At 47.8% G+C, this 26,565-nt stretch overlaps 1 protein-coding gene across 1 annotated transcript in view; it reads right to left on the bottom strand.

Moving 5' to 3' along the window:
- Window positions 1–7,718: 7,718 nt before the first annotated feature.
- Window positions 7,719–26,565, bottom strand: part of KCND1 (potassium voltage-gated channel subfamily D member 1) — a 59,820-nt gene continuing 40,973 nt past the window's right edge. The window contains exons 5-7 of the mRNA XM_084832213.1: window positions 23,537–23,632; window positions 18,745–18,992; window positions 7,719–9,472 (exon numbers count right to left, since the gene is read on the bottom strand). Coding sequence (XP_084688339.1) covers window positions 9,256–9,472; window positions 18,745–18,992; window positions 23,537–23,632 — 561 coding nt within the window. The 3' untranslated portion in view covers window positions 7,719–9,255. The remainder of the gene's footprint in view (window positions 9,473–18,744; window positions 18,993–23,536; window positions 23,633–26,565) is intronic.

Genomic DNA, 26,565 nt, shown 5'->3' on the forward strand with positions numbered 1-26,565 from the left:
AGAGAATGTCTCCCCACCATTTTCTGTTGGTGTCCCGGTCAGGGGCAATGGAGAGTTCTAATCATGCAACCCATGGGTGGGCAACTAGTGGCCCTCCAGAAGTTTTGGCTTCCAACTCCCATCAGCCCTAGCTAATGCTGAGGGATCATGGAAGTTGCAGGCCAAAACACCCGGAGGGCCATAAGTTGTCCACCCCTGTTTTAGGCTTAGAGTAAAAAAATTAATAACAGCTCCCCTACCCCCAAAATCTCAATTTGAATTCAGGGTAAGCCATTTAACATTACAGTGATCCAAATATACGCCCCAACCACAGATGCTGAAAAAGCAGAAGTAGATCAGTTCTATGAGGATCTGCAGCACCTACTGGATAGTATGCCAAAAAAAGATGTTATTTTCATTACAGGAGACTGGAATGCTAAGGTGGGTAGTCAAACGACACCTGGAATTACAGGCAAGCATGGTCTGGGAGAACAAAATGAAGCGGGACATAGGCTGATAGAATTTTGCCAAGACAACTCACTGTGCATAACAAACACTCTCTTCCAACAACCTAAGAGACGACTTTATACATGGACTTCACCAGACGGTCGACACCAACATCAGATTGACTACATCCTTTGTAGCCAAAGGTGGCGGACATCTATGCAGTCGGTAAAAACAAGAACTGGAGCTGATTGTAGTTCAGATCATGAACTTCTTATTGCACAATTTAGAATCAGACTAAAGAGAATAGGGAAGACCCACAGATCAGTTAGATATGAGCTCACTAATATTCCTAATGAATATGCAGTGGAGGTGAAGAATAGATTTAAGGGACTAGATTTAGTAGATAGGGTCCCGGAAGAACTATGGACAGAAGTTCGCAACATTGTTCAGGAGGCGGCAACAAAAAACGTCCCAAAGAAAAAGAAAACCAAGAAGGCAAGATGGCTGTCTGCTGAGACACTGGAAGCAGCCCAAGAAAGAAGGAAAGCAAAAGGCAACAGTGATAGGGGGAGATATGCCCAATTAAATGCAAAATTCCAGAGGTTAGCCAGAAGAGATAAGGAATTATTTTTAAACAAGCAGTGCGCGGAAGAAGATAATAGAATAGGAAGGACAAGAGACCTCTTCCAGAAAATTAGAAACATCGGAGGTAAATTTCAGGCAAAAATGGGTATGATCAAAAACAAAGATGGCAAGGACCTAACAGAAGCAGAAGAGATCAAGAAAAGGTGGCAAGAATATATGGAAGATCTGTATAGGAAGGATAATAATATCGGGGATAGATTTGACGGTGTGGTCAGTGAGCTAGAGCCAGACATCCTGAAGAGTGAGGTGGAATGGGCCTTAAGAAGCATTGCTAATAACAAGGCAGCAGGAGACGACGGTATCCCAGCTGAACTGTTTAAAATCTTGCAAGATGATGCTGTCAAGGTGATGCATGCCATATGCCAGCAAATTTGGAAAACACAAGAATGGCCAACAGATTGGAAAAAATCAACTTACATCCCCATACCAAAAAAGGGAAGCACCAAAGAATGTTCAAACTATTGAACAGTGGCACTTATTTCACGTGCCAGTAAGGTAATGCTCAAGATCTTGCAAGGTAGACTCCAGCAATTCATGGAACGAGAATTGCCAGATGTACAAGCTGGGTTTAGAAAAGGCAGAGGAACTAGAGACCAAATTGCCAATATCTGCTGGATAATGGAGAAAGCCAGGGAGTTTCAGAAAAACATCTATTTCTGTTCTATTGACTATTCTAAAGCCTTTGACTGTGTGGATCATAACAAATTGTGGTAAGTTCTTGGTGGTATGGGGATACCAAGTCATCTTGTCTGCCTCCTGAGGAATCTGTATAACGACCAAGTAGCAACCGTAAGAACAGTCCGTGGAACAATGGACTGGTTTAAGATTGGGAAAGGAGTACGGCAGGGTTGTATACTCTCACCCTACCTATTCAACTTGTACGCAGAACACATCATGCGACGTGCTGGGCTTGATGAAGCCAAGGCTGGAGTTAAAATCGCTGGAAGAAACATTAACAATCTCCGATATGCAGATGATACCACTTTGATGGCTGAAAGTGAGGAGGAGCTGAGGAACCTCATGATGAGGGTGAAAGAAGAAAGTGCAAAGGCTGGGTTGCAGTTAAACCTCAAAAAAGCCAAGATTATGGCAACCAGCTTGATTGATAACTAGCAAATAGAGGGAGAAAATGTGGAGGCAGTGACAGACTTTGTCTTTCTAGGCGCAAAGATTACTGCAGACACTGACTGCAGCCAGGAAATCAGAAGATGTTTACTTCTTGGGAGGACAGCAATGACAAATCTTTATAAAATAGTGAAGAGCAGAGACATCACACTGACAACAAGGGTCTGCATAGTTAAAGCAATGGTATTCCCCGTAGTAGCCTATGGCTGCGAGAGCTGGACCATAAGGAAGGCTGAGCGAAGGAAGATAGATGCTTTTGAACTGTGGTGCTGGAGGAAAATTCTGAGAGTGCCTTGGACTGCAAGAAGATCAAACCAGTCCATACTCCAGGAAATAAAGCCAGACTGCTCACTTGAGGGAAGGATATTAAAGGCAAAACTGAAGTACTTTGGCCACATAATGAGAAGACAGGACACCCTGGAGAAGGTGCTGATGCTGGGGAAAGTGGAAGGCAAAAGGAAGAGGGGCCGACCAAGGGCAAGATGGATGGATGATATTCTGGAGGTGACGGACTCGACCTTGGGGGAGCTGGGGGTGGCAACGGCTGACAGGAAGCTCTGGCGTGGGCTGGTCCATGAAGTCACGTAGAGTCGGAAGCGACTGAATGAATAAACAACCCCCCAAACCCGGTGGGGTACACAGTGATATAACCCCTCCACCCCCTTCTCCCTAGGAGCAGCACCTGTAGCAGCTTCCTTCTTTCTCTTACTTCTCGGTTTGTCTGAGGCTGCAATCCTATGCACACTTACCTATGAGTAAGTCCCATTAAACTCAGTGGGACTTACTTCTGAGTAGATGCCTTTAGGATTGTGTTGTATGTGATTACAGGCAGTGCCCTTTTAATTAGAAAAGGCTGAGATTTTTTTTTTTTCAAGAGTATATGAGAAGAAGTAAAGGGCAGTTCCTGAAGAAGAATGCAGGAGGAGGCTACAGGTGGAGTTCCTATCACCCTCCTCTGTATGAGAAGACTCTGCAATGAGGATTTCAAATTAATAATCCAGCAACAGGCTGAGACTGGGCCTATGTTATAGTGAAAAGGTTGGTGTGTTGAGAAAGTTGACAGAATAGATAAGTGAAGAGACATTGGCGATGTGATTGTGTTAATTTTTTTTGTCATAAAAGTTTGGAAAATGCCTCCTGTTTTCTTTGCCAACACCGAGCTGCTGAAAGTGGGCAGTAGCTGCAGTACATAGTAAATCAGCCTTGCACAGGCCCACAAATATTAGCCACACATATCTGTTGGCCGGATGTGGCCTAAGGGGAGATGAGAAAAACTGTTAAAGCTTTCTGGTCTGATCACCTGGAGGAGATTTCAACTTGTCCTAGGTGAGCAACTATTTAGAAGCGTAAATAGGCAAAATGAGTTGTGTGCATGTGTTTGAGCTAATCGCAGAAACTGTTTACCACACATTGAACTCTGAATGGATCCACTGACCTGGCACACCTTCCCAACATACTGATTTGCTTGTGTGAATTTGGCCTCTTCAGCCTCCCCGAGTATAGAAACAAATGCATGGCACTTCCCCCAAGTATAATTAAATGACTGCAACTTGGCTTGCAAGTACAGAGCCAGGAAGTCCCCAGACTAAACTAAACTAATATAAAGGGAGGGAGTGGCGTGTTCTAAGGTTTTCAAGACAGGGAGCCCAGGGAATAACACCTTCCCCATGCAAAAATTTAGGGAGATGCTTTGCTGACCATAACATCTAGGACCGGTTGAAGGTAATTTGGTGTCTGAAAGCCAAAAGGTACCCCCCTGCCCCCCGCCACCACAAATTAATATGAGGCACAATCCACTGAGAAATCCCTGTGAAAAACATTGAAATGAATAGGAGCTGCACATGGACATCAAGAAGGGCCTTGCTGGATCAGACCAAGGGCCTAGTTCAGCCTTCTCCAACCTGGTGCCCTCCAGATGGTTTGGACTTCAACTCTCAGCATCCCCCGGCCAAGCATAAAGCCAGCAGTCCTTCTACTGTTTGCCCCAAGTATCAAGTCTAATATTGCCTGTCAACACAGTGGTTCATTAGCTAGCGTAATCAATACCTGTTCATACACTACACTTCTCCTTGATTTTGTCTTATCCTTTTAAATAGCCACCTGGGCTAGTGGTCATTGCTACATCTTGTGGCAGGGAATTCCTTAAGTTAATTAGGATGCAATCCTATGCATGTTTAGACAGAAAAAAAGGCCTACAACTCCCAGCATGCCCTGTGGCATGCTGGGAGTTGCTGGCCCCTTTTTTCTGTCTAAATATGCATAAGATTGCAACTGTAGGCATTGCGTGAAGAAGTACTTTCAGGAAAAAATAGAATCATGTCTTTCTTCACTCCCCGTACCTTTCATAATGTTTAACCCTCTTATCGTGTCCCTCCTTCCCTTCTATACAGGGATTACGCCCATTGAACTCAGTGGTGTTTACCTCTGAGTTGAATCCAACATTCATCAGTCCTACTTAGCACAGGGCCAGCCCTACCATTAAGCAGAGTGAGGTAACTGCCTCAGACAGCAGATGGTAGGGGGCAGTAGGGGCAGCCGCCCAAACGTTCTTCCTGAGCATCCCCCCCACTTTCTGCTCTGTTGGAGGATAGAGCTGTGTGCCACGTATCCTGTCCTGCGCCTCTTAAAGTAGCCTGTTGCCCTTGGGTGCAGTGAAGCATGCTGTCCTGGTGTACGTGGAATGGGTGGTGGCGGCGATGTGTGGTTTCCTTGCCCTTTGCCTCAGTTAGCAAAACACCTTGGGCCAGCCCCTTAGACCCACTGAAATGAATGGGTCTGAAGTCAGTCGTGACTAACTTATGCCCCATTCAGTTCAACGGGTCTACTCTAACTAGGCCTAACACTGGATTCGATCCATGACTTTTTTCTTTTTAGGTTTGTTTCTCAGAGAACACATGGGCGGCTCCTTCTGTAACGGAGGGGAGGGGAAATATCTCTAGATTTTTCCAGCCACAGAAGTAGCTGCTCCTATCTTCCAGGTGTGTTCCTATTTTCAGACATTAACAGTGCTCATGTGAGTAGCACTATGTTTGTGTGGGCAGTTTATTGACAGGGATTAGCGCTGGCTCTTAAGGACATTTGGAATTGACCACCTCAGGCAGCTTGCCTCACGGTAGGGCCACCTCTCCCCGCAATGTCCTTTAGCACAAGGCAGGGCAGGGCCAGCCCCACCATGAGGCAGAATGAGACAGCTGCTTCAGGCGGCGTATGCTGAGGAGTGGCGTAGCAGACAGAGCTGCGTGTGCCAGTTGCCTGCCCTGTGCCCCCTAAGCTATCCTACTGCCATTAGGATGTAGGATGCTGTCCCATAGCTGGTGTCGATATAAGATTCAACTGCCAGCTTTGGTACATGGAATGGGGGAAGGTGCCATCTTGCTGCCTCAAGCAGCAAAGTGTTTTGGGCCAGCCCTGGTTCACGGAGAGAGGCACAGTGCTGGGAAATGTAGAAGCAGGAGAAGGCAACTAGACCTTCTTCCTAGTCTAGTCAGGATGCACACTATAATAGAGTGTGCATGGGAGCTGGGGGGGCCTCCATGTCACCTGGCAACAGCTCAAGTCTGCTTAAGGAGGCCTACTTTTAAGAAAACCCTGGATACACACACATTACACACACCAAGCCTAGGTTGCCACCTTTTCCCCTGTCAGAAGTTGTGTGCAAATTATAATGGGGGGGGGGGGAATCCACCAGGTGCAGATTTCCCCAACATGAAGATGTAGTTACTGGTGGTAGTGTGAAACTTTGCCTATTGGATTTCTGCCTGTTAAGTTAGAGAACCTTTGTCGGACAAAGGCGGCAGCCCTACCTGGGGCAGAACCCAGAAAGTCTGGATACCGAATGTATCCCACTGAGCAACTTGGGACTGCGACTGGGAAGGAAGTGCAACTGCTCCTACAGAAACCCACTTTGTCCTGGTTACCCTAAATCAGGGGTGCAGAGCCTCTTTCAACCCAGGCTGTTTATCTGAAAATTTCATTTCAGAGAAGCTCTTGGGAGCCACGCATTCCAGTGGTGGGTGGGGCTGAAGGCAAAGGGGGAGGGGCCAAAACCCAGCATATTTAGTTTAGGGCTCTTCCTGTCAGTAATAAAGCCTTAGGGGAGCTATGTCAACCTTTTAAAATGGGGGAGGGAACTGCACACAAGCCAAGTGATTGGGACCCCTGGGGGGCTGGATTTGGCCCCCATGCCCTAATTGAAAGAGGGCACTGTTTGTCCTTTGTCTATATTGAAACTGGGGAATATTGCTCCATTTCATAAGGCTGGAGGACTCCTGTTAGGCCTTGATGGGCTTTGAGGAAGTTAGACTTTGGGGTGCTGCCCTCTTAGTGCTATACTTAGAGGGGAAAATAGAGTAGGATTCAGAAGAATGGAAATAGTTACACTATACTCCAAATTGTCAAGTTGAGAGTAGTTACACTCTACTCAGCATTGTCTCTTTCAAGCATCCCATTTGTGTGGCAAGGAAAACATCAGTAAACTATAAGGCTGATCTTCCTGGAGTAATTTCACATCAAACTACTGGAAGTCAAGAGTGAATCCTGCAGTGTTTAGGGTAGTTCCAGAAGGAAAACAGTAGCAAACAGCCAGAATTAATATATCCCAAGTTCTCTGCTTAAACGAATCTACTTGGATATTTCTTTCCCAGTTCTGGGACTGGAACCAAGCCAGACTAACAGCCTATGCAAATTTACTTGGAAATATGTTCCACTCTATAGAGCTTGCTCTCAAATCAGTACATGTCCTACTGATTTGACAGAGGTCCCTAGGACAGAATGATTCCCACATTTTTTTTCCGGTACAGAAGTACAAAATAGAATGTTCTAACCTAAGAGACTGTGCTTTGCTTTCTCTTTACACCTCACTGCCTTTGAGTGAGCCCTTAGGAGACACTTTCACTTCCTTCAGTGCCATTCATTCATTCTCTATGGTTTTGTTCAAAGTGCATTAGAGTGAATTGATCGACACTAGAGTGTACTGAAGTAATGTGTTGGCATTTCTTTTAACCATCCAGCAGATGGAGCTGTTGCTTTATGTGTTATAAGGAAAGCTCTAACCGCAACCCTGGTGAGAAAAAGGAGGTGATGGTTTATATTTAACGTGGGCCTGTCCAAGGATGCTAGATTTAAACATCCACTTAGATCCCACTCACCACCCTTTTGCCAGAGCTGGGGACTGAACCTAAGAATATGGTCCCCATGCATCACACTCCATTCTCACTCACCAGTATGCTGCTACTTTCCCCAACAAAGAAGTGAACACTCTCCCAGGCTTCCCTTTTAGCCCACCAGACCAGGCTTCCCCAACCTCGTGCCCCCCAGATGTCTTGGACTACATCTTCCATCACCCCTCGCCAGCATGTAGAAGGCTGTACTAGAGCATACTTCTCTACGTGGTGACTTAAATCACTGGTGACTCTTGACTACTGCTGTTCTAAAAACAGGCCATGCTTACTCCTCCACTCATAGCCAGGAGAGAGAATCCAAGACACTTTGCAAGAGAAAAAAGACCAAGAGGGACAGCAGATCAAAACAAAAAGGCTTTTCCTGGACGCTGAGAGCTGGCCAATTTGATGCATGCTACAGGACTGTGTTTCGCCTGATACCTAGAACGGTATCCATCATCTCACCAAAGTTCTTTTTCTGCTTTACTGCCATGTTCAAGTTCCTTCTCCGGTTACAATGAAAGGTATAAGGTTAGCTTCAACAGTCAATCTCTCCATTTGTAGTAAGATTTGGAAAATGTGTCTGGAGGAGGAGGACTGCACAGACCACCTCCCTGCTCTGCAGGTGCGGTTCAGTTCTTCACAGCGTATCTTCAGTCAGGGTGGGTGGGACACAGCTACGCATGCATCTGATGCGTTGCAGCTGTGGACTCGGGATCCCACTCTTGGAGGTATAATACACATGCACAGTCTCGATGCTACGCAGTAGGGGTGCAGTTGTGTGTGGGTGGCGGCGGCGTTGGTGGTAGGGGCCGTGATGCATGAGGTGTAGTGTTTTGGTGCAATAGATTTTTGTTTTGTTTTTTAAAGTGCAGATTCCAAGAGACAAAATAGGTATTGGGAGGGAGAGAAAGGAAGGAGTAGAGAGAGAGGGAGAGAGAAAGGCTTATAAGCTCTACCCGTCCCAGTTACATAATGGCTCAGCCAAAACAGGCAAAAGATAGAAAAATTATTGGAAGCTTAGTGAATTCTATTTCTTTCCCCCTTTTCCTCTGCCCCTCAGGCTACCTCAGCCTTAGCTGGAGTAAACTCTAGAGTCCCCTGCTCTAATCACCAGGCAATATTTCCCTTTCAGTGCTGGGGATGGAAACCTTGGTTCTCAGAGCCCTCCTTTCCTTCTGCAAATTTAATCTATAGCACATCACCCGGTCCTGGGCCACACTAACACAAGAGTCTTGTAATCCCACCCTTAGGCTCTTCTTCCCTTCCAAAGCTGTGGCTAGAACCTCAAAGTCCTTGTTCCCTACCCCGCTGCTCCAAAGCCCCAAACCCTGTTTCAGAGCTGGAGGGCAAAACGCAGGAATTTTAGCTCACGCTAAGCCCTGTTCCCAACTTGGGGAGAATAGGTTTGGTATAGCGAAACAGTCTTCAGCATATGTTCCCCCTCTGTTGGGATATGTTCCCTATTTACTTCGGTGGTCCACCTATTGGGTCCTAGATTTCCTTGCATCACTCCGCCCCTCTGCAATTGCATAGCATCTGTGACCCACTTCCCCTCCTATATGGCTTTGATTGCAGGGCAGCTGTGTGTGCGTATGCGTGTGTGTGTGTGTGTGTGTGAGAGAGAGAGACTGAGAGAGAGAGAGTGCGCTGGGCAGGCATCAAAAGCCCTTGTGCACCAGCTCCCCCTGTGGGTGGCCACCGATATCACCTCTACAAAAAGAATGGCGACACCGCCCCCCAGTGATCTCCTCCAGTTTGCAGCTAAAGGCTGGGGTGGGCGGCTCGTGCAGAGGAGACGGCCGCCAGCTCATAAACAAGACCCAGGTGGCCAGCAGAGACTCTGGGTAGAGAAAGGAGGAAGGACAAGCACCCCACCCCACCCCATCCCAGTCTCCTCTTACAAGGAGGAGATCTTGACAGTCTCATGGAGTATGTATGGCATGGAGAGGCTGGAATTACGTAGGGGTCCGCTGGGGCCTCCAGGTGAGGGGGGCTGGCTCTCGTCAGGGGTGTTGGCAGGAGGGGTGGGGATACAGATGATGGCTGCTGTGAAGTCTGTGGTGTCACAGTTCAGCTTCAAGGTGTCATGAGTCTTGGCATTCAGGTTGGAGCGGCTGGGAAGGGGGAAAGACAGAGGAAGACAGATTATAAAAGTTGCTTGGGCATACTGGCTTAGTTGTCTCCTCCCCCACACACCCCGCCACAAGGCTCAATCTTGGAACCAGTTTTGGAATCAGTACATGGACCTAGAACTTTTCTACATGAGGCTGTTAATCGCTGTATCCTCTTTTGGTTTCATCACAAAATTGAGATTGAAGCTCTACACACAAAGTGTTTCCTTTCCTGCTTTTCTGCTATATAACCTCTAGGTGGCACTGTGCTATGGCAGAATATTGCAATTATACAAGTAGGAAAAATACTCTTTCTTTTGCTTTCTGAAATAATACCCAATTTTCCCGCTGTTAAAAAAAAAAGTGCTCTAAAAAAAACAGAAGCAAAACTGGAGGATCACGACATTGTCTAAAGGACCTGTAAACAACCGTGACTAAGAAATCACAAATGCACAATAAATGCCTTGTGTAGTCCTGGACTACATGAGATAATTTTAAAAGGGTGCCTTTGATCATATGCAGAGTGTATCTCTTGCACAACCAAGTGACCCTCAGCTATTCTTCACATAGCTGGAATAATGAAGGGCATATACATCAGAGCACTTCCCAGGAGGTTGGCAAGCCAGAACTTCTTTTGTTTTGAAAGGAATAGTTCCCTATCCCGTTCTTTGTTCTCTGTCCCATCTCTCTATGACACACTGCACACATGGGCAGTTTCCTCAGTGGTCACTGCCCATCAGCAAAAGTTTGGTGGTACATTTAGCAGCACATATTTAGTGGTAAGTATATGCTATATTTCACATGCATAGTCCAAAAGTCGAGTTGTTCTAGCGCCAGTTTGTTTTGTATCCCAACATTGTTCTCATGCTACAAGAAATGATGCTGTTGGAGAACATAGTCTTGAGCAGGGGTGGGGAACCTCAGGCCCAGGAGCCAAATCCGGCCCTCTTGGGGTCCCCAGGCCATGCCCCTTCCCCTGGGTCCACCCCCTTTTCTCCAACCACCAATCGCTTGGTGGTTTCCTGGCTTTTGTGCAGTCCCCTTCCCCTTCTAAAAGGTTGAAACTAAGGCTTAGTTGCAGGCAGTAAGAGCTTTAAATTAAAATATGCTTGTATTTTTGGCCCTTTTCCCCTATTGCATTTGGCCCCATTCACCACTGGAATGTGGCCCCCGAGAGCTTCTCCAAACTGAATTCGGCCCTCAGGCTGAAAAGGCTGCCCAACTGTGGTCTAGAGTAAGGAAATTTCTAACCTAAAGATGAAAGTGATGTGGAGTAGAAGTATCTGCAGGAAGAGCTCACTTTCTTGGCAGCTCACTTTAGGCAATGGAAGTTATGGCCAGAGCAGCTCCAGGTTTGAAGGGGGCTCTTGACAAAGCATCCTCTGGGTACCCCCTCCTGCATTGGTGGCCCTCTGGCCACAGGCTTGCAGTAGCAAGCAACTAGGAGGTACTATTTCAAATTTCCCAGAATGCCCCAGAATGATGCTACATCAGGCATTCCAGGGCATTGTGAGAAATTTAAAATGGCGGCCTGTAGCTGCCTGCCACCTGGTGTGTGTGCATGTGTGGGTGGCAGATGGGTCCTGATGGGGCACTAGAGCCCCAGCAACTGCCTGAGTGCCAGGCACTGACGCCGCACCTGGCTATGCTGCTGTTCTCCCACATCATCAACATCCTCTTCTCAAAGTGGCACCTCAGAAAAACTCATTGGTGTCCACATGTACAGACTGAACACGGAAACATATGGACCGCCATGACCTATAACAGGCACTCAGAAATGCAATTGGACATGGTGAATACTATTATTGTAGTTTTTAAATTGTTTTTAATGGTGTATTTTAGATATATTTATTTTGTTGGTACAGTTGAAATTGTTTTTAGTAGTGTTTTAATATTGTATTTAAATATGATTTTTTAAAACATTGGTGTGTGAACTGCTTGGAGATTGTTAATATTAAGTGGTATAATATTAAGCAGTATATACAGTGAGATGGCTAGATAGCATCACTGATGCAATGAATATGGACTTGAGCATGCTCCGGGAGAGAGCGCAGGACAGGAAGGCCTGGCGTGCTATGGTCCATGGGGTCATGAAGAGTCAGACACAACTGAACAACAACAACAACAGTCAGGGCCAGAAATATTGGAACAAGGATAACTGTTTTGGCGGTTGGTCTCTGTACACCACCACATTGAAGTTGAAAGGAAACACACCCAGATGGGAGCGAAGTCAGGACTTTCAGCTGTAATTCAAGGGGTTTGACAAAAGTGGGGCACCAATCCTTCAGGAAGTACAGCCAGTGGCATACACCCCCCCCCCATCATTGGTGGCTCATAAGGAATGGAACAAACCAAAATCATTTCAAAAAGCCTGGATATAAATGTCATAATACATAAATAAGGAGAGCTAATTGTCTCTATAGGCATGAGAATTCCAATTAATGCGAAGAGAAAACTCTCTGGAAAAGACCCTGATGCTGGGAAAGACTGAAGGCAAAAGGAGAAGGGGACGGCAGAGGATGAGATGGCTAGATAGCATCACCGATGCAATGAATATGAACTTGAGCACGCTCCGGGAGAGAGCGCAGGACAGAAAGGCCTGGCGTGCTATGGTCCATGGGGTCACGAAGAGTCGGACACGACTCAACGACTGAACAACAACAACGAACAACAACTATTTAGTGGAGGGGTGATGTGTTTGGTTGGTTATAAACATGCATGCAACTCTACTTGAGCCAAAGAGTGGTGGAAGAGACTGACCTGTGTAGCAGGCTCAGTGCTGTTCTGTGCATGTATGACCATGTTCTATTCTCCTTGGGAGGAGCATTTATTTTAGAACAATGCCCAATTACCATCTCCTTGTAGCTATTTCCCAAAAACCTTCCAGCTGGCCACCTTTGAATCAGTGCCATCTTCACCTAGCTCTCGCCCTGGCAAGAGGCAGAGTTCTTCCAAACTTTTAAACTTTGGCTTAGCTATTACACAATCATTCGTATAAAAATAGGAGTCCAGCTTGACCTTCCAAAGGGCTTAAAGAAGCATCGCCCATTAAATGTGTGTCGCCCACCTGCTTTCAATGCCCAGGTTAAACTCTGGAATGCAGGAAGTTAAAAAAAGGAAAAAAAGGAAAAAAGAGCCACCTCAGTCCAGTACAGAGATCCATCTGCGTGAGCAGGCTTTTGTGCATGTATTGCTTGCTGGATCGGGAACCACAGGTTTAAACAGAATGCAGTCCTGGCTATGGATACTTCCCCCTGTCTGTATTGCATTCCTTTCAAAGCACGACTAGAGCTGGGGGTGAGGGCCTTTGAGCAGGCGCAGAGTGCCGTTCCCTCATCACCCCTATAACCAGACCACACACATCTGAGGTTAGGGGAAAGAGCTTCTAGGTCAAATAATGTGGCTTCCGGAGGGCGGACGAGCCCTAGTACCTAAAACTAGTTGCTCCTTCACGTCACTGGTGTTTGGGGGATAGTAGGCAACAAACTGAACTGAGGCAGAGTCTCTTTCTGTATATGCTGCTGGTCTCAGGCGGAGTCTCTTTCTGTATATGCTGCTGGTCTCAGGCGGAGTCTCTTTCTATATATGCTGCTGGTGTACCTTACCACTAAAAAAATGCAGGCACTGACCCTGGCAGGGTACAGGTGAGTAGGCCACATCTGTGGTTCTCAATTGATGAAGCCAACGCGCTGTTGTTACTAGGCCCGGCGTCAAGGGTAGGTATGGTCAGGCACCTGCCCAGGGCCCACGCCCCAGCAGGGGCCCACTGCCAAGAGCCCCCTGGACTTGCTTCTCCATTTCACCACTGCAGCCTGCTTGTTCACCTGCCTCTCGCTCTGGCCTGTACAACGGTGGTGGCGAGGAGGAGCAGGACATGCCGCTGCCTGCTTGCTCCCTGGCTCTCTGCCTGTCAAGCAAGCGAGGGGCAGCAGTGAGGAGAAAGCGCAGCTGGTGACCATGGCGGCGAGGAGGAAGACTCACTAAGGGAGGGGCCCGTTGAGGGGCCAAGGGCCCTCAAGAACCTGGAACCGGCACTGGTTGCTATAATAAAGGTCTAACTCTGGGGCATTTGTGTGGTGCCACTGCAGCTCTTGTCCCAGCAGGTGGCAGCAGATTCCACGCTTCCACAAGGGCACTCTAACAAAATGTGCCCTGGAGAAATAACAGAGGCGGGAAACCGTTTAATTCAGTGGCGCTAGAGACCTGCAGCCTAAAATTGCCTTATTATTTTCCAGTATGTTAAATTCAGCCCTGCTCTGCCTGGTTCCTCTGCCTCCTTTGCATAGCTACGTCCGTCCCTGGGTCCTATGAGGGCTTCACTTCCCCTCTCTCTCCTGCTTTTCCTCAGCTCTCTCCCTCGTCTGCCTGTCACCTTTTCAGTTCCCGGCCAACCGGTCCCCCTTCCTTCAGCCAACCTGTCCCCTACGCTCCCTTCTTTCTTGCTCCGCTTCTCAACCCTCAGGACCCCTGGACTTCTGTCTCTCTTACAGCTGAACGCACAGGTCCTCCCGTCCGGGGACACAACACGAGGTTTTGTTCGCCAGCCGCTGCCTTCTCACGTCCTTTGCAACAACATTTCCTCCACGTTCTATGACATGACGAACCCTTCCCCCACAACGGCTAGGGCGAACATCCAGCGGCATCACTCAGCAGCTCGGTCAATTAGTTTGGGAGGGCCAGCGGAGGGCTTGCAACAGCCAGCCCCTCACCAATTATGTCATTCTGTTTCTGCTGGAGGGCTTGGCATAAGTGGCACAAACTGATCGCAGCGCTGTAATGGACTCAAAGGTCATGTGGTCCAAACCACAGGACTCCTCAGACTTAAATTATCCCCAGTGGATGCTTCTCCAGCCTCTCCAGTGTGTGCCGTCAACCATCTGTTCTTGCAGCTCAGAAACAGTTCCAGATGCCCAGGCAACGCCTGCTTTGCAGCAACTGGTTCTTATCCTTCCCTAAGGGACACCGATAAGCAGTCAGTCATTTCCCCCTCTTCGCTGACACTTCTCTCAGAGATTTGAAAGAGCTTCCATGATTTCCCCCTAATCTTCTTTTCTCTGAGCTCGTCATGTCCTGCAGCCATCACTCATTCAGAACCTTCTGCCATCTCGGTTCCCCTCAGCATCATTCTCGACATGTGGACACACATTTAAATCTACACTACAGTGAGGCTTATCATGGCCCCCACCCCACCCCTGCTAGATCCAAACTAGCCTGCTTTTGTCAACACCGCAATCCAAAATAGCATTTGCCTTCTTTCCCTTGCAACAGCATTGCATTGCTGACTCACTGAATTCATGATGTAAGACAGTCTTACATCTGTCTGTGGTCCTCAAAATTGGAGGTGGGGCTTCCCAAGGGAAAGTTGTTTTGTAAACTACAATGCAGAGGGCAATCTCGTTTGTCACGCCCACTCTGAAAACTGACATGTCCGTATAGAAAAATCACAACCATTGAGAGTTATCAGATGTGGCTGTAGAATGGTTAGACTGTCAGACGTGAACTGGAGAGACCCAAAATGAAATCAGTTCAGCCATGAAACTCACTGGGTAGCCTTGGACCAGTCACTATCTCTTATCCTAAGCTACCTCACAGGGGTCCTCATGGGCGAGGGAGAACCATGTACATCACCCTGAGGTCTTTGGAGGACAGGCAGGGGTATCTGTCAGGGTGGAAACTGAGCCGATAGAACCCCGGAGCAGTTCTGATTCTGAGGAGGAACAGCAATCCATGGGAGAGGAACCAGCTCATCTCTCATAGGCACAGCAGCTGGCAGAGATTCCTCCCGCCGGCATTCCTGTGATACATAGTGACCCTGGCAGTGAGAGAGTGCGGGAGGGGGGCTTGCTGGACGCTCGATGCCGACACCGGGAGTGACGACAGCTGGAGGGTGCGGAAAGGAGGTGTAGCACTCGTTTGGTGCGCAAGCAACGATCGCGTCCTGAGGACCCAAGGGAAAGAGGGAGGAACTCTCCCTAGCCCATAAGTTCAGGATCTTCCCATGATTCTCCTTCAAACGGGGACCAACTGCCTAACCTGGAGCTTAGGCCACTCTGCTGTTCCTTGCTTAGTCGCTGGTGATTAGTATCTGAAAGAGTAATTAAGTTGTAAAAGGATTAAAGCCTTGAAAAGAATCCTTTTGTCTGTGTCTTGAGTTAGCTATTGAAGTAGACTGAAAGAGGCCGCCAGGGCGCTCCTGACAGTATCAAGGAAATAAATAAATAGCTCCACATTTCATAATGAAAAGAATTAAAAGCAGTATAAAAACATATTTTCCCAAGAAATACGCAGCAGTTGCAACAAGATCTTTGGAATACTGCTAATCTTCGCCCCGCTGGTGTACTGAAAAAGCAGGCTGTTTTATAATTTGTCTGGCTAAAGACATTTCCCTACCCCAGCCTATTTACTAAGGAGCAGCAAGCATGCGTCTAACTGCTGCTGTCCTAATACCCCATAAGGCCCTTCCCCTGGCCCCACCCGTTTCCCCTGAGAACTGATCATTTGGTGGTTTCCTGGCTTTTGTGCAGTTTCCCCCACCCCACATTCTAAAAGGCTGAAATGCCTCTCCTAAGGCGGCGGCGGCACTGGCAGTAAGAGCTCTAAGCTACAATATGCTGGTATTATTAGCCCCACCCCTTTTGCCTTCAGCCCCGCCCACCACTGGAATGTGCTCCACCCACCCCACCCCCCTGCCCAGCTTCTTCAAAATGGAATTCAGCCCCTTTGCCTCTGGCCCCACCTCACCACAGGGATGCAGCAAGGGAGAGCTTCTCTGAAATGTATTTGGTCCTGGGACTGAAAGAGGTTCAACACCCCTGGCCTAGAGGAAGGCCCAAAACCTCCAAGCTTGAGAGGCCATCTGACCTGTCGGGATAGTTTTTACAAGAATTGTACAGGCTGGGCTTGATTTGGCAGCCAAGCCCCACAGGCTGGGGAAGCCGCCTGTACCGCTTCTCCGGCAACGGTAGGCAAAAAGTGCAGTCAGTGCCTGGGTACCACGTCCGTATCCACCAACGTTTCACAGATGGAAACAGGGGTCTTTCTTATATACTTAGAGAACATCCATATTCCAGTGGAGGCTGGTGGTTCTGCTCTGGGTTTCAGTCAGAACCAGTCAGAACTCCAAAGCAGCCATCCAAGGTGCTGAACCCCATCCCTAAAATAGGTTTAGCACCTTGGATAGCTCCTTCAGAGTTCTGGCTGGTTCTGTCTGAAACCCAGAGCAGATTCACAGCCCCACTGAAATCAGAGCCACCAGCCTCCACTGCCATATTCTCACACCAAGGATCGCGACCTGAGCCTCTCAGCATCACTACGACACACTGTGGATGGCTCTTCTCTGCCTGCTCTATGTTCTCATTGACTCTGTAATAGCCTGTCCTGCTACTGCACAACCAAAACAGGTTTTGTTAGTCAATCGGCCAAAAATTTCCCTTTTTCAAATTAAGCCCAAGCATGTTTAATAGGTGTGGCTGACCTTACAGCATAGCTGCACTGTAAGTACAACCAGATCCATTCTGTGATTAAACAAATCTGGTAACATTTACTACCTGGGTAAGCAGTTATAGAAGAGAGAGCGAAGGGAAGCCGTGAACTGGCATTTGATCATCATCACCATCATTGCCGATCAGTGTTAAGGGGGCATGATGTGGATTTAATCTGATGGTATATTATTGCGTTGGTGGTGGTGGTGATGTTATTATGAACTCTTGTACACCACCTCGGGGAGGGCAATTCTGCCCTGAAAGGTGGTTTATAAATCACTGGATGAATAAAGAAATGTATTGACATACATGTGTTCACTGGTCTTTAGGTGATGCATCAGTTGGGGCCCATTAATGGGCCACAGCCTGCACTACCACCATCAAAAATATATGGTAAATATATATATATATATATACACACACACACACACATACACACACACACACACACACACAAAATAAGAAGTTGGTCCCCAAATATGTTTTTAGGCTAAACACAGCTCCTCCCAGTTCTGAAAAGGTCAAAGACTAGGCCTCCATCCCTTGGTGGTACTAAAGAAATACAGACTGACAGACAGACAAGACAGAAAGAATTGACAGCAACTCTGGCTGTTGTGCACACACAAATATTTAGAAGCCATCCCTAACATCTCCCCCAAAGAAAAGGCAAATTCAGTCAAAATGGGGACAATGTTTTACCAGAGACCAGTACCAGAAACCAGGGAACTGTCCTTGGTAAATAAGGATAAGTGGATTCCCTCAGGCCAAGGGCTGAGGTGGGCCCAGTTAGACAAAGCCAGATCAGAGCCAAAGGCCAAGGTCAGCCGGGAACCTGTTGGAAGAGGCAAAGGCAGGGCCTCCTGCGAACAGGGAAGAGTAGAAGGGAATAGGCATGCTGCTCCACGCATGTACAAACAAAGTGTGAGCACCCTCTGAGAGGAAAGGATTCACACTGCCTCCATCTCTTCCGTCTCAGATGTACGAGGCTGTTGGACCTAGAAAATACGGGGGCGACAGCAGTGTGAGTCACATCCGCATGGCAGGGGGACCCACTGAAGTGTAGGCAGCAGTGGGCAGATGGACCACAGCTCTGCCCACCCCATCTGAGGCTGTTCTTCCTCATTTCCTTTTCTGCCCAAGCATTACCTTTTTTCTCTCCTCCATTCTCAGGACCAGGACAACTCTGGGCTGTGGATGGTGCCAGTGTCCTGGCTCGACCTGACTGCAGTTGCCTCCTCTGACCAGAGGCTTGCTTAATGCAGGGAGCAAGGCAACCTTCCCATATCTGGTGCCCTCCGGATGTGTTGGACTACCCTTATAATTATGGGAGTTGTAGCCCAAGACAACTAGAGGGCACGAAGCTGGGGGAGGCTGGAGTAAGAAACTGGTGCCTGACCTGCAAGACTCCTAGTTTTCCTGCTGCGGTGCCTGATGGGAGTGGAGGAGAAAACCTTCTGGACCCCATGTGCCAAAAAAAGTGCCTTACACTTATCTGTCCTGCCTCACATAAAGCCATATTCTCTCTTCATGCAATCGTTCCAGAAAGACTGTTCCAGAATTTGACACCTCTACTAGTTTAAAAATAATTCCCAATATCTAACCTAATTCTGCTAAAGCCCAGCTTGTAGTGGCTGGTTTTTGGTTCTTGTCTTTCATGGACATTATTTATCTCCCTCTTCTGTAACAGACCTGGTGAAAACTCATCCTCTGCCCTGGGAAAGGAACCTACCCAAACATAAAGCGGCCTTCCTTCCCCACCAGCAGGGCATGACAGGATGCAGACATAACCCTTACCTCTGGGGGGCAGCACTCTTCTGAATGTGCAACGTATCCAGCTCCTGAGCACTGGCACGGCTCACGGACATTGTGGAGTTGGTCAGGCGGGTGGTGCGGCGCTTGTTGCGGCGGGGGCAGCAGGAGGTGCTGAGACCCCCCTTGCCTCCTTGCTGCGAGGAGAGGGAAGTGCTGCGGCTGGTGCGGTAGCCCAGGGGTTCGCTCAGGCAGAACTCGCTGTAGGAGTGTTCGTCGGTAAACTCATGACTCTACGTGTGGGGGAAAATATGTGGATTTCGGGGGGGGAGAGAAATAAAACACTGTTAGGGTGTTTGTACGAGGACGCCCACTCTTACAGCCTGTCTGCATTCCACACACTGGGGTGCAGAACCTCAGGCCTAGGGTCTCGAGCTGGCCCTCTAAGATTCCCCAGATGACCTGCCCGCTTCCCCTGCCCCCCCCATTTCCCCGAGCACTGATTGGTGTTTTCCCAGCTTTTGTGCAGTTTTTTCCCCATTCTAAAAGGCTGAAATGCCTTTCCCGAGGCTTAGTTATGGGCAGTAGAAGCTTTAAGCTAAAATATGCTGATATTTTTGGGCCCGCCCCTTTTGCCTTTGGCCCCACCCCCCACTGGAATGCGGCCCCTGAATGCTTCTCTTGAATGGAATTTGGCCCTCAGGCTGAAAGAGGTTCTACATCCCTACCACACGCATTCATAACATAGTTAAGGGTACAGTCAGGGCCTTGTAGGCTATAGCCAGGATTTGATTAGAAGTAGCCTGGAAGGGCTTGGGCCTATTCAGCCTCTGGAATGTCAGACTGTGTGAGCTTATCTCTGTCAGTGTTCTCAGAGCAGAGCCAGGGGGAGTCACCCAACTCCCTGTCCACCTGCTGGTCTGGCCTTGGCAGGCAGGGAGGCTGGAAGCTGTCTGTGAGAACCTGACAGAGGTGGGGCGGGGTTTGCAGAAAGAGCACGCAGTTTGAAGCATCGCTGCTGGAGGGCTGAGCAGTGTCGCCCTGTTTAGACAGCAGCCTTGCTGAAAGGCTAAAGGCCCTTGTCTGTCAAGGGATCTGGAGGGGGTGTCCTACAGTCACGCTGTCCCTTTTAAGCTGATGCAAAGGTGAAGAGCCTTTGCTGGGAACATCTCGTCTTCATTGCCCAAAGCCTTCTCTGTTTGGATCCATCATCGTCTGGGCTTTTGGAGGCACTTGCTCATAGACTGGAACTTTGGATTGTTAAAGACTTGCCATGAAAAGTACTGTGAGGCTTTGCATAGACTTGAACTCTCGTTGCTGTGGATTGTGTGTCTGTGTTTGTAGTCAGCTCAGTGTACGGCAGGCTGGGTTTGATCTACGACTTTTGGACTTCCCTCTGCCAGAACTCATGCAGCGTGGAGTTGCCAATGCAAAAGCGGTGGCCTGGAACTCCTGGCATGTGTGGGTATGCCCTTCCCTTGATCTTGGTGGGCCTTGACCTTGTAGCCTAGAGTTATCAACAAAAGATTCAGAGTTGGTCTGTCTATGGGTGTGGGTTGTTAGGCCTTTCAAGAAGTTACCCCCTGATTGCCTGATGGGTTCATTCCAGGAATCATTCCCTTTCCATGTCCAGGGTTGGAACCCTGTGAAAGGATTGCCTGGGTTAGGTACCCAGGAATCCAGAGTCCCTTCCCTTGAGTTCAGAAATGTGGAGATGGCAACGGAGAAACCACGTTGATGAGGATCACAGTCACAGTAGTAGTGTTTAGCTTTGGACTGTTCTGGAATTACATAGCGCCTATAGCTACTGACCATCAGCTATATGATTTCTGAAGAGTGTAACCATTAAGCTTTTGCCATAGGATTTCCTGCAATAAAGAAATCTCACTGATTTGGGTGTCTGGTGTCAGATTGCCTGAGCGTGTGAGCTGGGGGGAATCAGGAAACCTGACTGGTACCATCATGACTGTGCATATTCTGTGGGACTACCATTGCATCACACAAACAATGAATATTGAATCTGCTGCAGAATTCATTACTCCAAGAATATCAGCTTAAATTCTTCTTTATAAAACGAAAGAAAAAAAAGACACATTTGTAGTCCTTAGGGCTGCAGAGATACACTTGAAGTCATGTAGGCCGTGCTTGGGGAAATCTAATAAGCAGGAGGAAAGGTGTTCCAAACTTGCAGTGATCAAGGGGTGAGACTTAAGAACGTAAGAAGAGCCCTGTTGGATCAAAGCAAACGCTTTTTTGGTCCACCAAACAGCTGCCTATGGAAAGCTCACAATCAGGGCACGTCACTGCTCACCTTTATTTTATTTATGGGCACTATAGCACTCTTCCCCAGTCATGTTCTCCAGCAACTGGTGTTCAGAAACATACTACATCTGATACTGGAGGTAATATATAGTCACCGTGGCTAGTAGCCATTGATAGTCTTATTCTCCATACATTTGTCCAATCCCATTTTAAAGCCTTTGATGGCCATGACTACATCTTGGGGTCGCAAATTCCACAGTTTAAGTATGAGCAGTGTGAAGACGACCTTTTGTCTGTCCTGACTCTCCCACCACTTGGCTTCATTGGATGACCCTGGATTCTAGTATTATGACAGAGTGGTGGGGAAACCCCTATCCACTTTCTCCACACTGGGCATAATTGTATATACCTCTATCATGTCTCCCCTTACTTGCCTTTTTTCTAAGCTTAAAAAGCTCCAAACCTTTCCTCATAGGGGAGTTGCTGCAGCCCCTAATTTTGATTGCCCTTTTCTACACATCCTCCAGCTCTCCTTTTGGAGATGTGGTGACTGGAACTGTACAAAGTATTTCTAGTGTGGTCACACTATAGATTTGTATAACAACATCATGATATTGGCTGTTTTATTTTTCAGTTTCGTTCTGGATGACCCCCAACATGGAATTTGCCTTTTTTCACACTGTTGACATTTTTATTGAGCTATTCACCACAACCACAACTCCAAGTTCCCCTTCCTGTCAGTCACTGCCAGCTCAGAACCAATCAGTGGATGTGTGAAGTTAGGATTTTTTTGTCTTAATGTACATCACTTTGCACTTGTTTACACTGAACTGCATTTTCCATTTTACTTCCTATTTGCCCAGTTTGGAGAGGTCCTTTTGGCGCTCTTTGCTATCCCTTTTTGTTTTAACCCCCGCTAAATCATTTGGTGTCATTAGCAAATTTGAACATGTCACTGCTCACCTTTAACTCAAGATCATTTATCTTTGTCCTGCGCAAAGATATACATGTTTCTATAATTTGTTCAGATTGCAGAATCTAGCTTTTACAGGCACTGAATTTATGTCACCCTGGTGTAAAATTTGGATTTTATTTTGTTTTTTTAATGGAGAGTATATTTATATTCAGCCCTGGTGGTGTCCCATTCTGTAGGCACTTGAGGTTTGCAAGGGAAGCCAGTAGCACCTGACCGAGTCAAATCAAGGCAGGCAAAGTCTGGTCAACGTAGGCAAAGTCAAGTCATGGCAGGCAAGGTTAGATCAAGTGGGAAAATCCCAGTCAAAGTACAGTCAGGTCATGGTTAGCAAAGTCAAGGGAAAAGCCCTCTTATGCAAAGGACAGATGAAAACAGGACCTTGGACAGCTGCAAGTGAGCCCTACTAGCTGAAGCTCTCCTACTAGGACAACTATAGGAGGATGTTGTCTCAGCAGGGAGCAAAAACCAACTGAAGCCTTATATAGGCTGACAAAACCTGTAGTGTGGCTAGCTCTGCCCTCCCTCCACCTCAGAGCTTCTGAGTGGATTGTTAAAGGGCCCTCACCTGATTTTGCAGCTTTTATTTCTACGAGGCTGAGGAGGTGGCGCTTCTGCCAGGAACTCATCCTCTGAGACAGAAGATGGTGGCAGAGCTGTGTCTTCTGCCTGGGAGGGCTCTGAACGAAGTACTAACTGTCCTTTCCCCTGAGAAAGCAACCTAAGCCTTGTCTTCATCAGAGTCCTCCGCCATGCACTGTTAAGTCTGAGGGCTGGGGATTATGACACCTGGCCACAACATCCTTAGCTTTGCATTTCCTTGCTGTTTGGCACTTCAGTTCTCCCAGCTGTGGGAAACCACATGCAGCAGTACTGTGGCAAGTGAAGAATTCGTATTTGTAAGACAGGCCATCTGCCTTCCAGAGGCAACGTGGCAAGAGAACCCCCTGATGTTGCTACTGTTAAGATGGCTGACTGTAGTTAGAGGCTCTAGACCTCAACTGCATTTGCTACTAAAACAAATATTTTAAGTCCATCCATAAGAAACTGTGCCTGTTCTTAGTGGAAGCCAGAGAGCACCACTGAATCTCTATTACAACACTCACTTTATGCCTTGAAACTTTAACAATGCAATCCTGTGTATGTTTACAAGGAAGTAAGTCCCACTGTGTTCAGTGAGGCTTGCTCTCAGATAAGCATGCATAAGACTGCAGCTTTAATGGACTGAATACAATGCACTGTATACAATGGTCATGATGAACATGTTATATGGCATGGGTGGGGGGGAACGTGTCCAGGATACAGGACAGGAAAATCACTTTTTAAAACTATCTAGGCTAGCCTTCCCCAACCTGGTGCCCTCCTGATGTGTTGGATTACAACTCCCAGCATCCTCCAGCCAGCCATGCCTGGTTGGGGGATGCTGGAAGTTGTAGCCCAACACATCTGTAAGGCACCTGGTTGGGGAAGGCTGATCCAGGCAGTATTGGATGGAAAGCAGATCCCATTGCCTACCCAAAAGGCCCCTCCCAATGGCCAGAACCCATCCCACTCATTCTTCCAGAACCTCTCCCTTGTTTTGCCCTCTGTCTTGCTACTCACGGTTGTTTTCTCCAGGCAATGCAACAGGTGATGGTGTTGCTGTTCAAAGGCTGATCGGTTGCGCACAGCCAAGACATGTGCATCAGGATCTCTGTCCTGTGGAAGAAAGGAGATGAGTGCAGATGGATTGAAGCAGACATCACACACACACACACACACACACACACACTCAATTTCTACAGCTGAATGCTCCACTTTGAATACCAATGTGCCTATGCATCAGTGCACAAGTACACAAATGAAAACACACATATGTATGCCAACATTACAGCCAATCAACACATTCAGAATAATCCGTTAGGATGGTACAACTTCAGACTGTTGGTGGGTGATGGGATGTTTGAGTGCTTTCCTACTTAAAATAAATTCCCTGCATACAGAAAACTAGCGCATCAGGGCTGGGGCTTGGCTAGAACTGTCCTTCCTGTTGTGCAACTTTTCGAAGTACAGGGTGTTGCTATTTTTGTAACCCAGGGAGCATTCAAACATGTAATCCTCAATCTGCAGTATGAACTAGAAGGCCTGGAAACTAAGAGTTGTATCCAACAGTGTCATTCTGCTGACTGAAGCAGTTCTGTTAATAGAACCAGGAAGGGGGTGATTCCCACTGCCCCCCACATGCCCCCAAACTCTGTTCTGGTGGGCTGGGAAACCTTCTGGAGCGGATCTTGGGGCAGCACAGAGGGTTACGGGGGGGAGGAGAGAGGGAGAAAGTTGGTCAGGCTAGTGGACTACTGCTAGCATGACACTGGATTTAACCCTAAAGTACATTTGCAACTGGTACATTGTTCAGAAAATTTGGGGAATAACAGGTTAGACATCTATTTTTAAATATTTATATATTGCCCTTCATAAAATATATTACAGTGGTTTACAACATTAAATTTAAAACAGTACAAAAACCCAATTCATTAAATCCAGACAAGAAAAATGACACAGCAAAGTAACTATAATACAACTTGTTAACTTATTTCCAAAGGCTAGTTAGAATAGATAGGGGCTATATCCCTCTGTGACAAACCAGCGGGGTGGAGGCAGTACAAAAGAAGTTCCCTTGGAAAGGAGTTCTACAGTACTGGGGCTGTGACATAAAAGGCCCTGCGCCTGGTGGAGGCCAGCTTAGCCAGAGCAGGAGCTGATCAGAAGACTTTAAGTGTTGGAGAGGCTCCTATGGGAGAAAGTAGTCCCTGAATTAAGCGGGACCCAAGCTATATAGGGCTTTAAAAGGTAAGGATCAGCACTTTGAATTGTTCCTGGAAATGATCCGGCAGCTCAAGTTAGATGTTTCAAAACAGGTGATACAAGTGAGTATCGATCGGTCCATGTCTGTTAACAAGTGGGCCCCTGCATCTTGCAGTAGCTATTTCCAAACCACCTTCAAGGACAGTCCCATGTAGTGCCCCTGACAGCAGTCTAATCTGGAGGTCACCAAAGCATGAATAATAGTGGGGCAGGTCTTTATCTTCTGGCAGGGAGGGAGGGAGGGCATAGCCTGCAAATCAGCTGAAGCCCATTAAAGCAGGAGTGGAGAAACCCCTTCAGCCAGAGGGCCAGCCCGGTTTGATTTCGGAGAAGCTCCTGGGCAGGAGTGGGCGGGCCAAAGGCAAAATGGGGTGGGGCCAAAACCACAGCAGACCCCAAATACCAGCCTATTTTAGCTTAAAGCTTTTACTGCCAGTAACTAAGTCTTGGGGGGGGGGGCGTTTCAACCTTTTAGAATGGGGGTGGGGGGACTCCAAAAGCTGGGAAACCACCAACCGATAGGCAGACAATCAGTGGTCAGGGGAAAGGGGGCAGGGGCTGGGCCATCTGGAGAACCCCAAGGGCTGGATTGGGACCCCAGGAGGGGTGGATTTGGCCTGTGGGCCTGAGGTTCTCCACCCCTGAATTAAAGGCACCCCAGGTCACAGGTACCACCTGGGAGTCCAGAAGCAATGCCAAATCCAGCAGCAATCCCAAGCTGTGAACCTGATCTTTGGAGGGGAGTCGGACCCCATTCAGAGCAAGCATTTCTTCAGCCAGCCATTTCAGCTCTATATTATCTGGAGTGAGTTTCAGTTTAGTCACTCTCATCCAGTCCACTCCTGATTGCGGGCTTGAGTTGAAGGACCTCACTGCCTCACCTGGGTTTGATGAAGAGGAGAAACAGAGCTGGATGCCATCTGCGTACAGAGGTCATTAAGCTCCATAATCTCTCCAAGTGTTTTCACAGAGATACTGAACACTACGGGAGATAATACTGAACCCTGAGGAATCCCACAGGAACCATTCCCCTGGAAAGGAACAACAGCATCTCAGCACCACTTCCTGGAATCTACCTCCCAGGAAGGAGTGGAACCATTGCAAAGCGGTGCCTCTAACCTCTAGTCCAGAGTTGGGCAACCTATGGCCCTAAAACGCTTGTGGTGCTCGGTTTAATTCCAAAAGCCCTCTGCAAGTGATCAGTTCAGACCTCTGGCAAGAGGTGGCAAAAAGAGAGAGGAGGGTGGCAGAATGACAGAGAGAGAAAGAAAGGGTGGAAGAAAGAGAGAGGAAGGTGGCAGAGAAAGAGAAAAGGGGTGACCCTGTCCAATTTGGGTCTGGCCATGCCTATTGCTGATTTTGGTCCCACCCATTGCCTCCATGTAGGCCCCAACAGATTATCTCTGAGGCCAAGGGAATGTGGCCCTCAACAGAAAAAAGATTCCCCATCCCTGTTCTAGTCACCCTAGAGGACCAGAGACTTGGCCTAGCAGGGGTAAAGAACCTGTGGCCCTCCAGATGTTGATGAACTACTTCTCCCATCATCTGTCACCATTGGCCAGGGTGGTTAGGACTGATAGGAATTAAAGTCCAACAACATCTGGAGGCCCACAAGTGCCCCAGCTAGGGGGCTAGGGGCTGATACCTTGGTTTGCTGCAACAGATTGTGGTTTGTGAGCATGTTGGCCCGGGGAGAAAGAAGACTTTTCCTTTCATGTTTATATCTTGTTTTTCCTTTCCCAGGAAAAACCAAAGTGGCAAAACAGTCAATACAATGGTTCCCAAGG

Source organism: Heloderma suspectum, chromosome 2 (genome assembly GCF_057233095.1).
Source record: "Heloderma suspectum isolate Gila_16-S chromosome 2, 16-S_ref, whole genome shotgun sequence".
Classification (NCBI taxonomy): Eukaryota; Metazoa; Chordata; class Lepidosauria; order Squamata; family Helodermatidae; genus Heloderma; species Heloderma suspectum.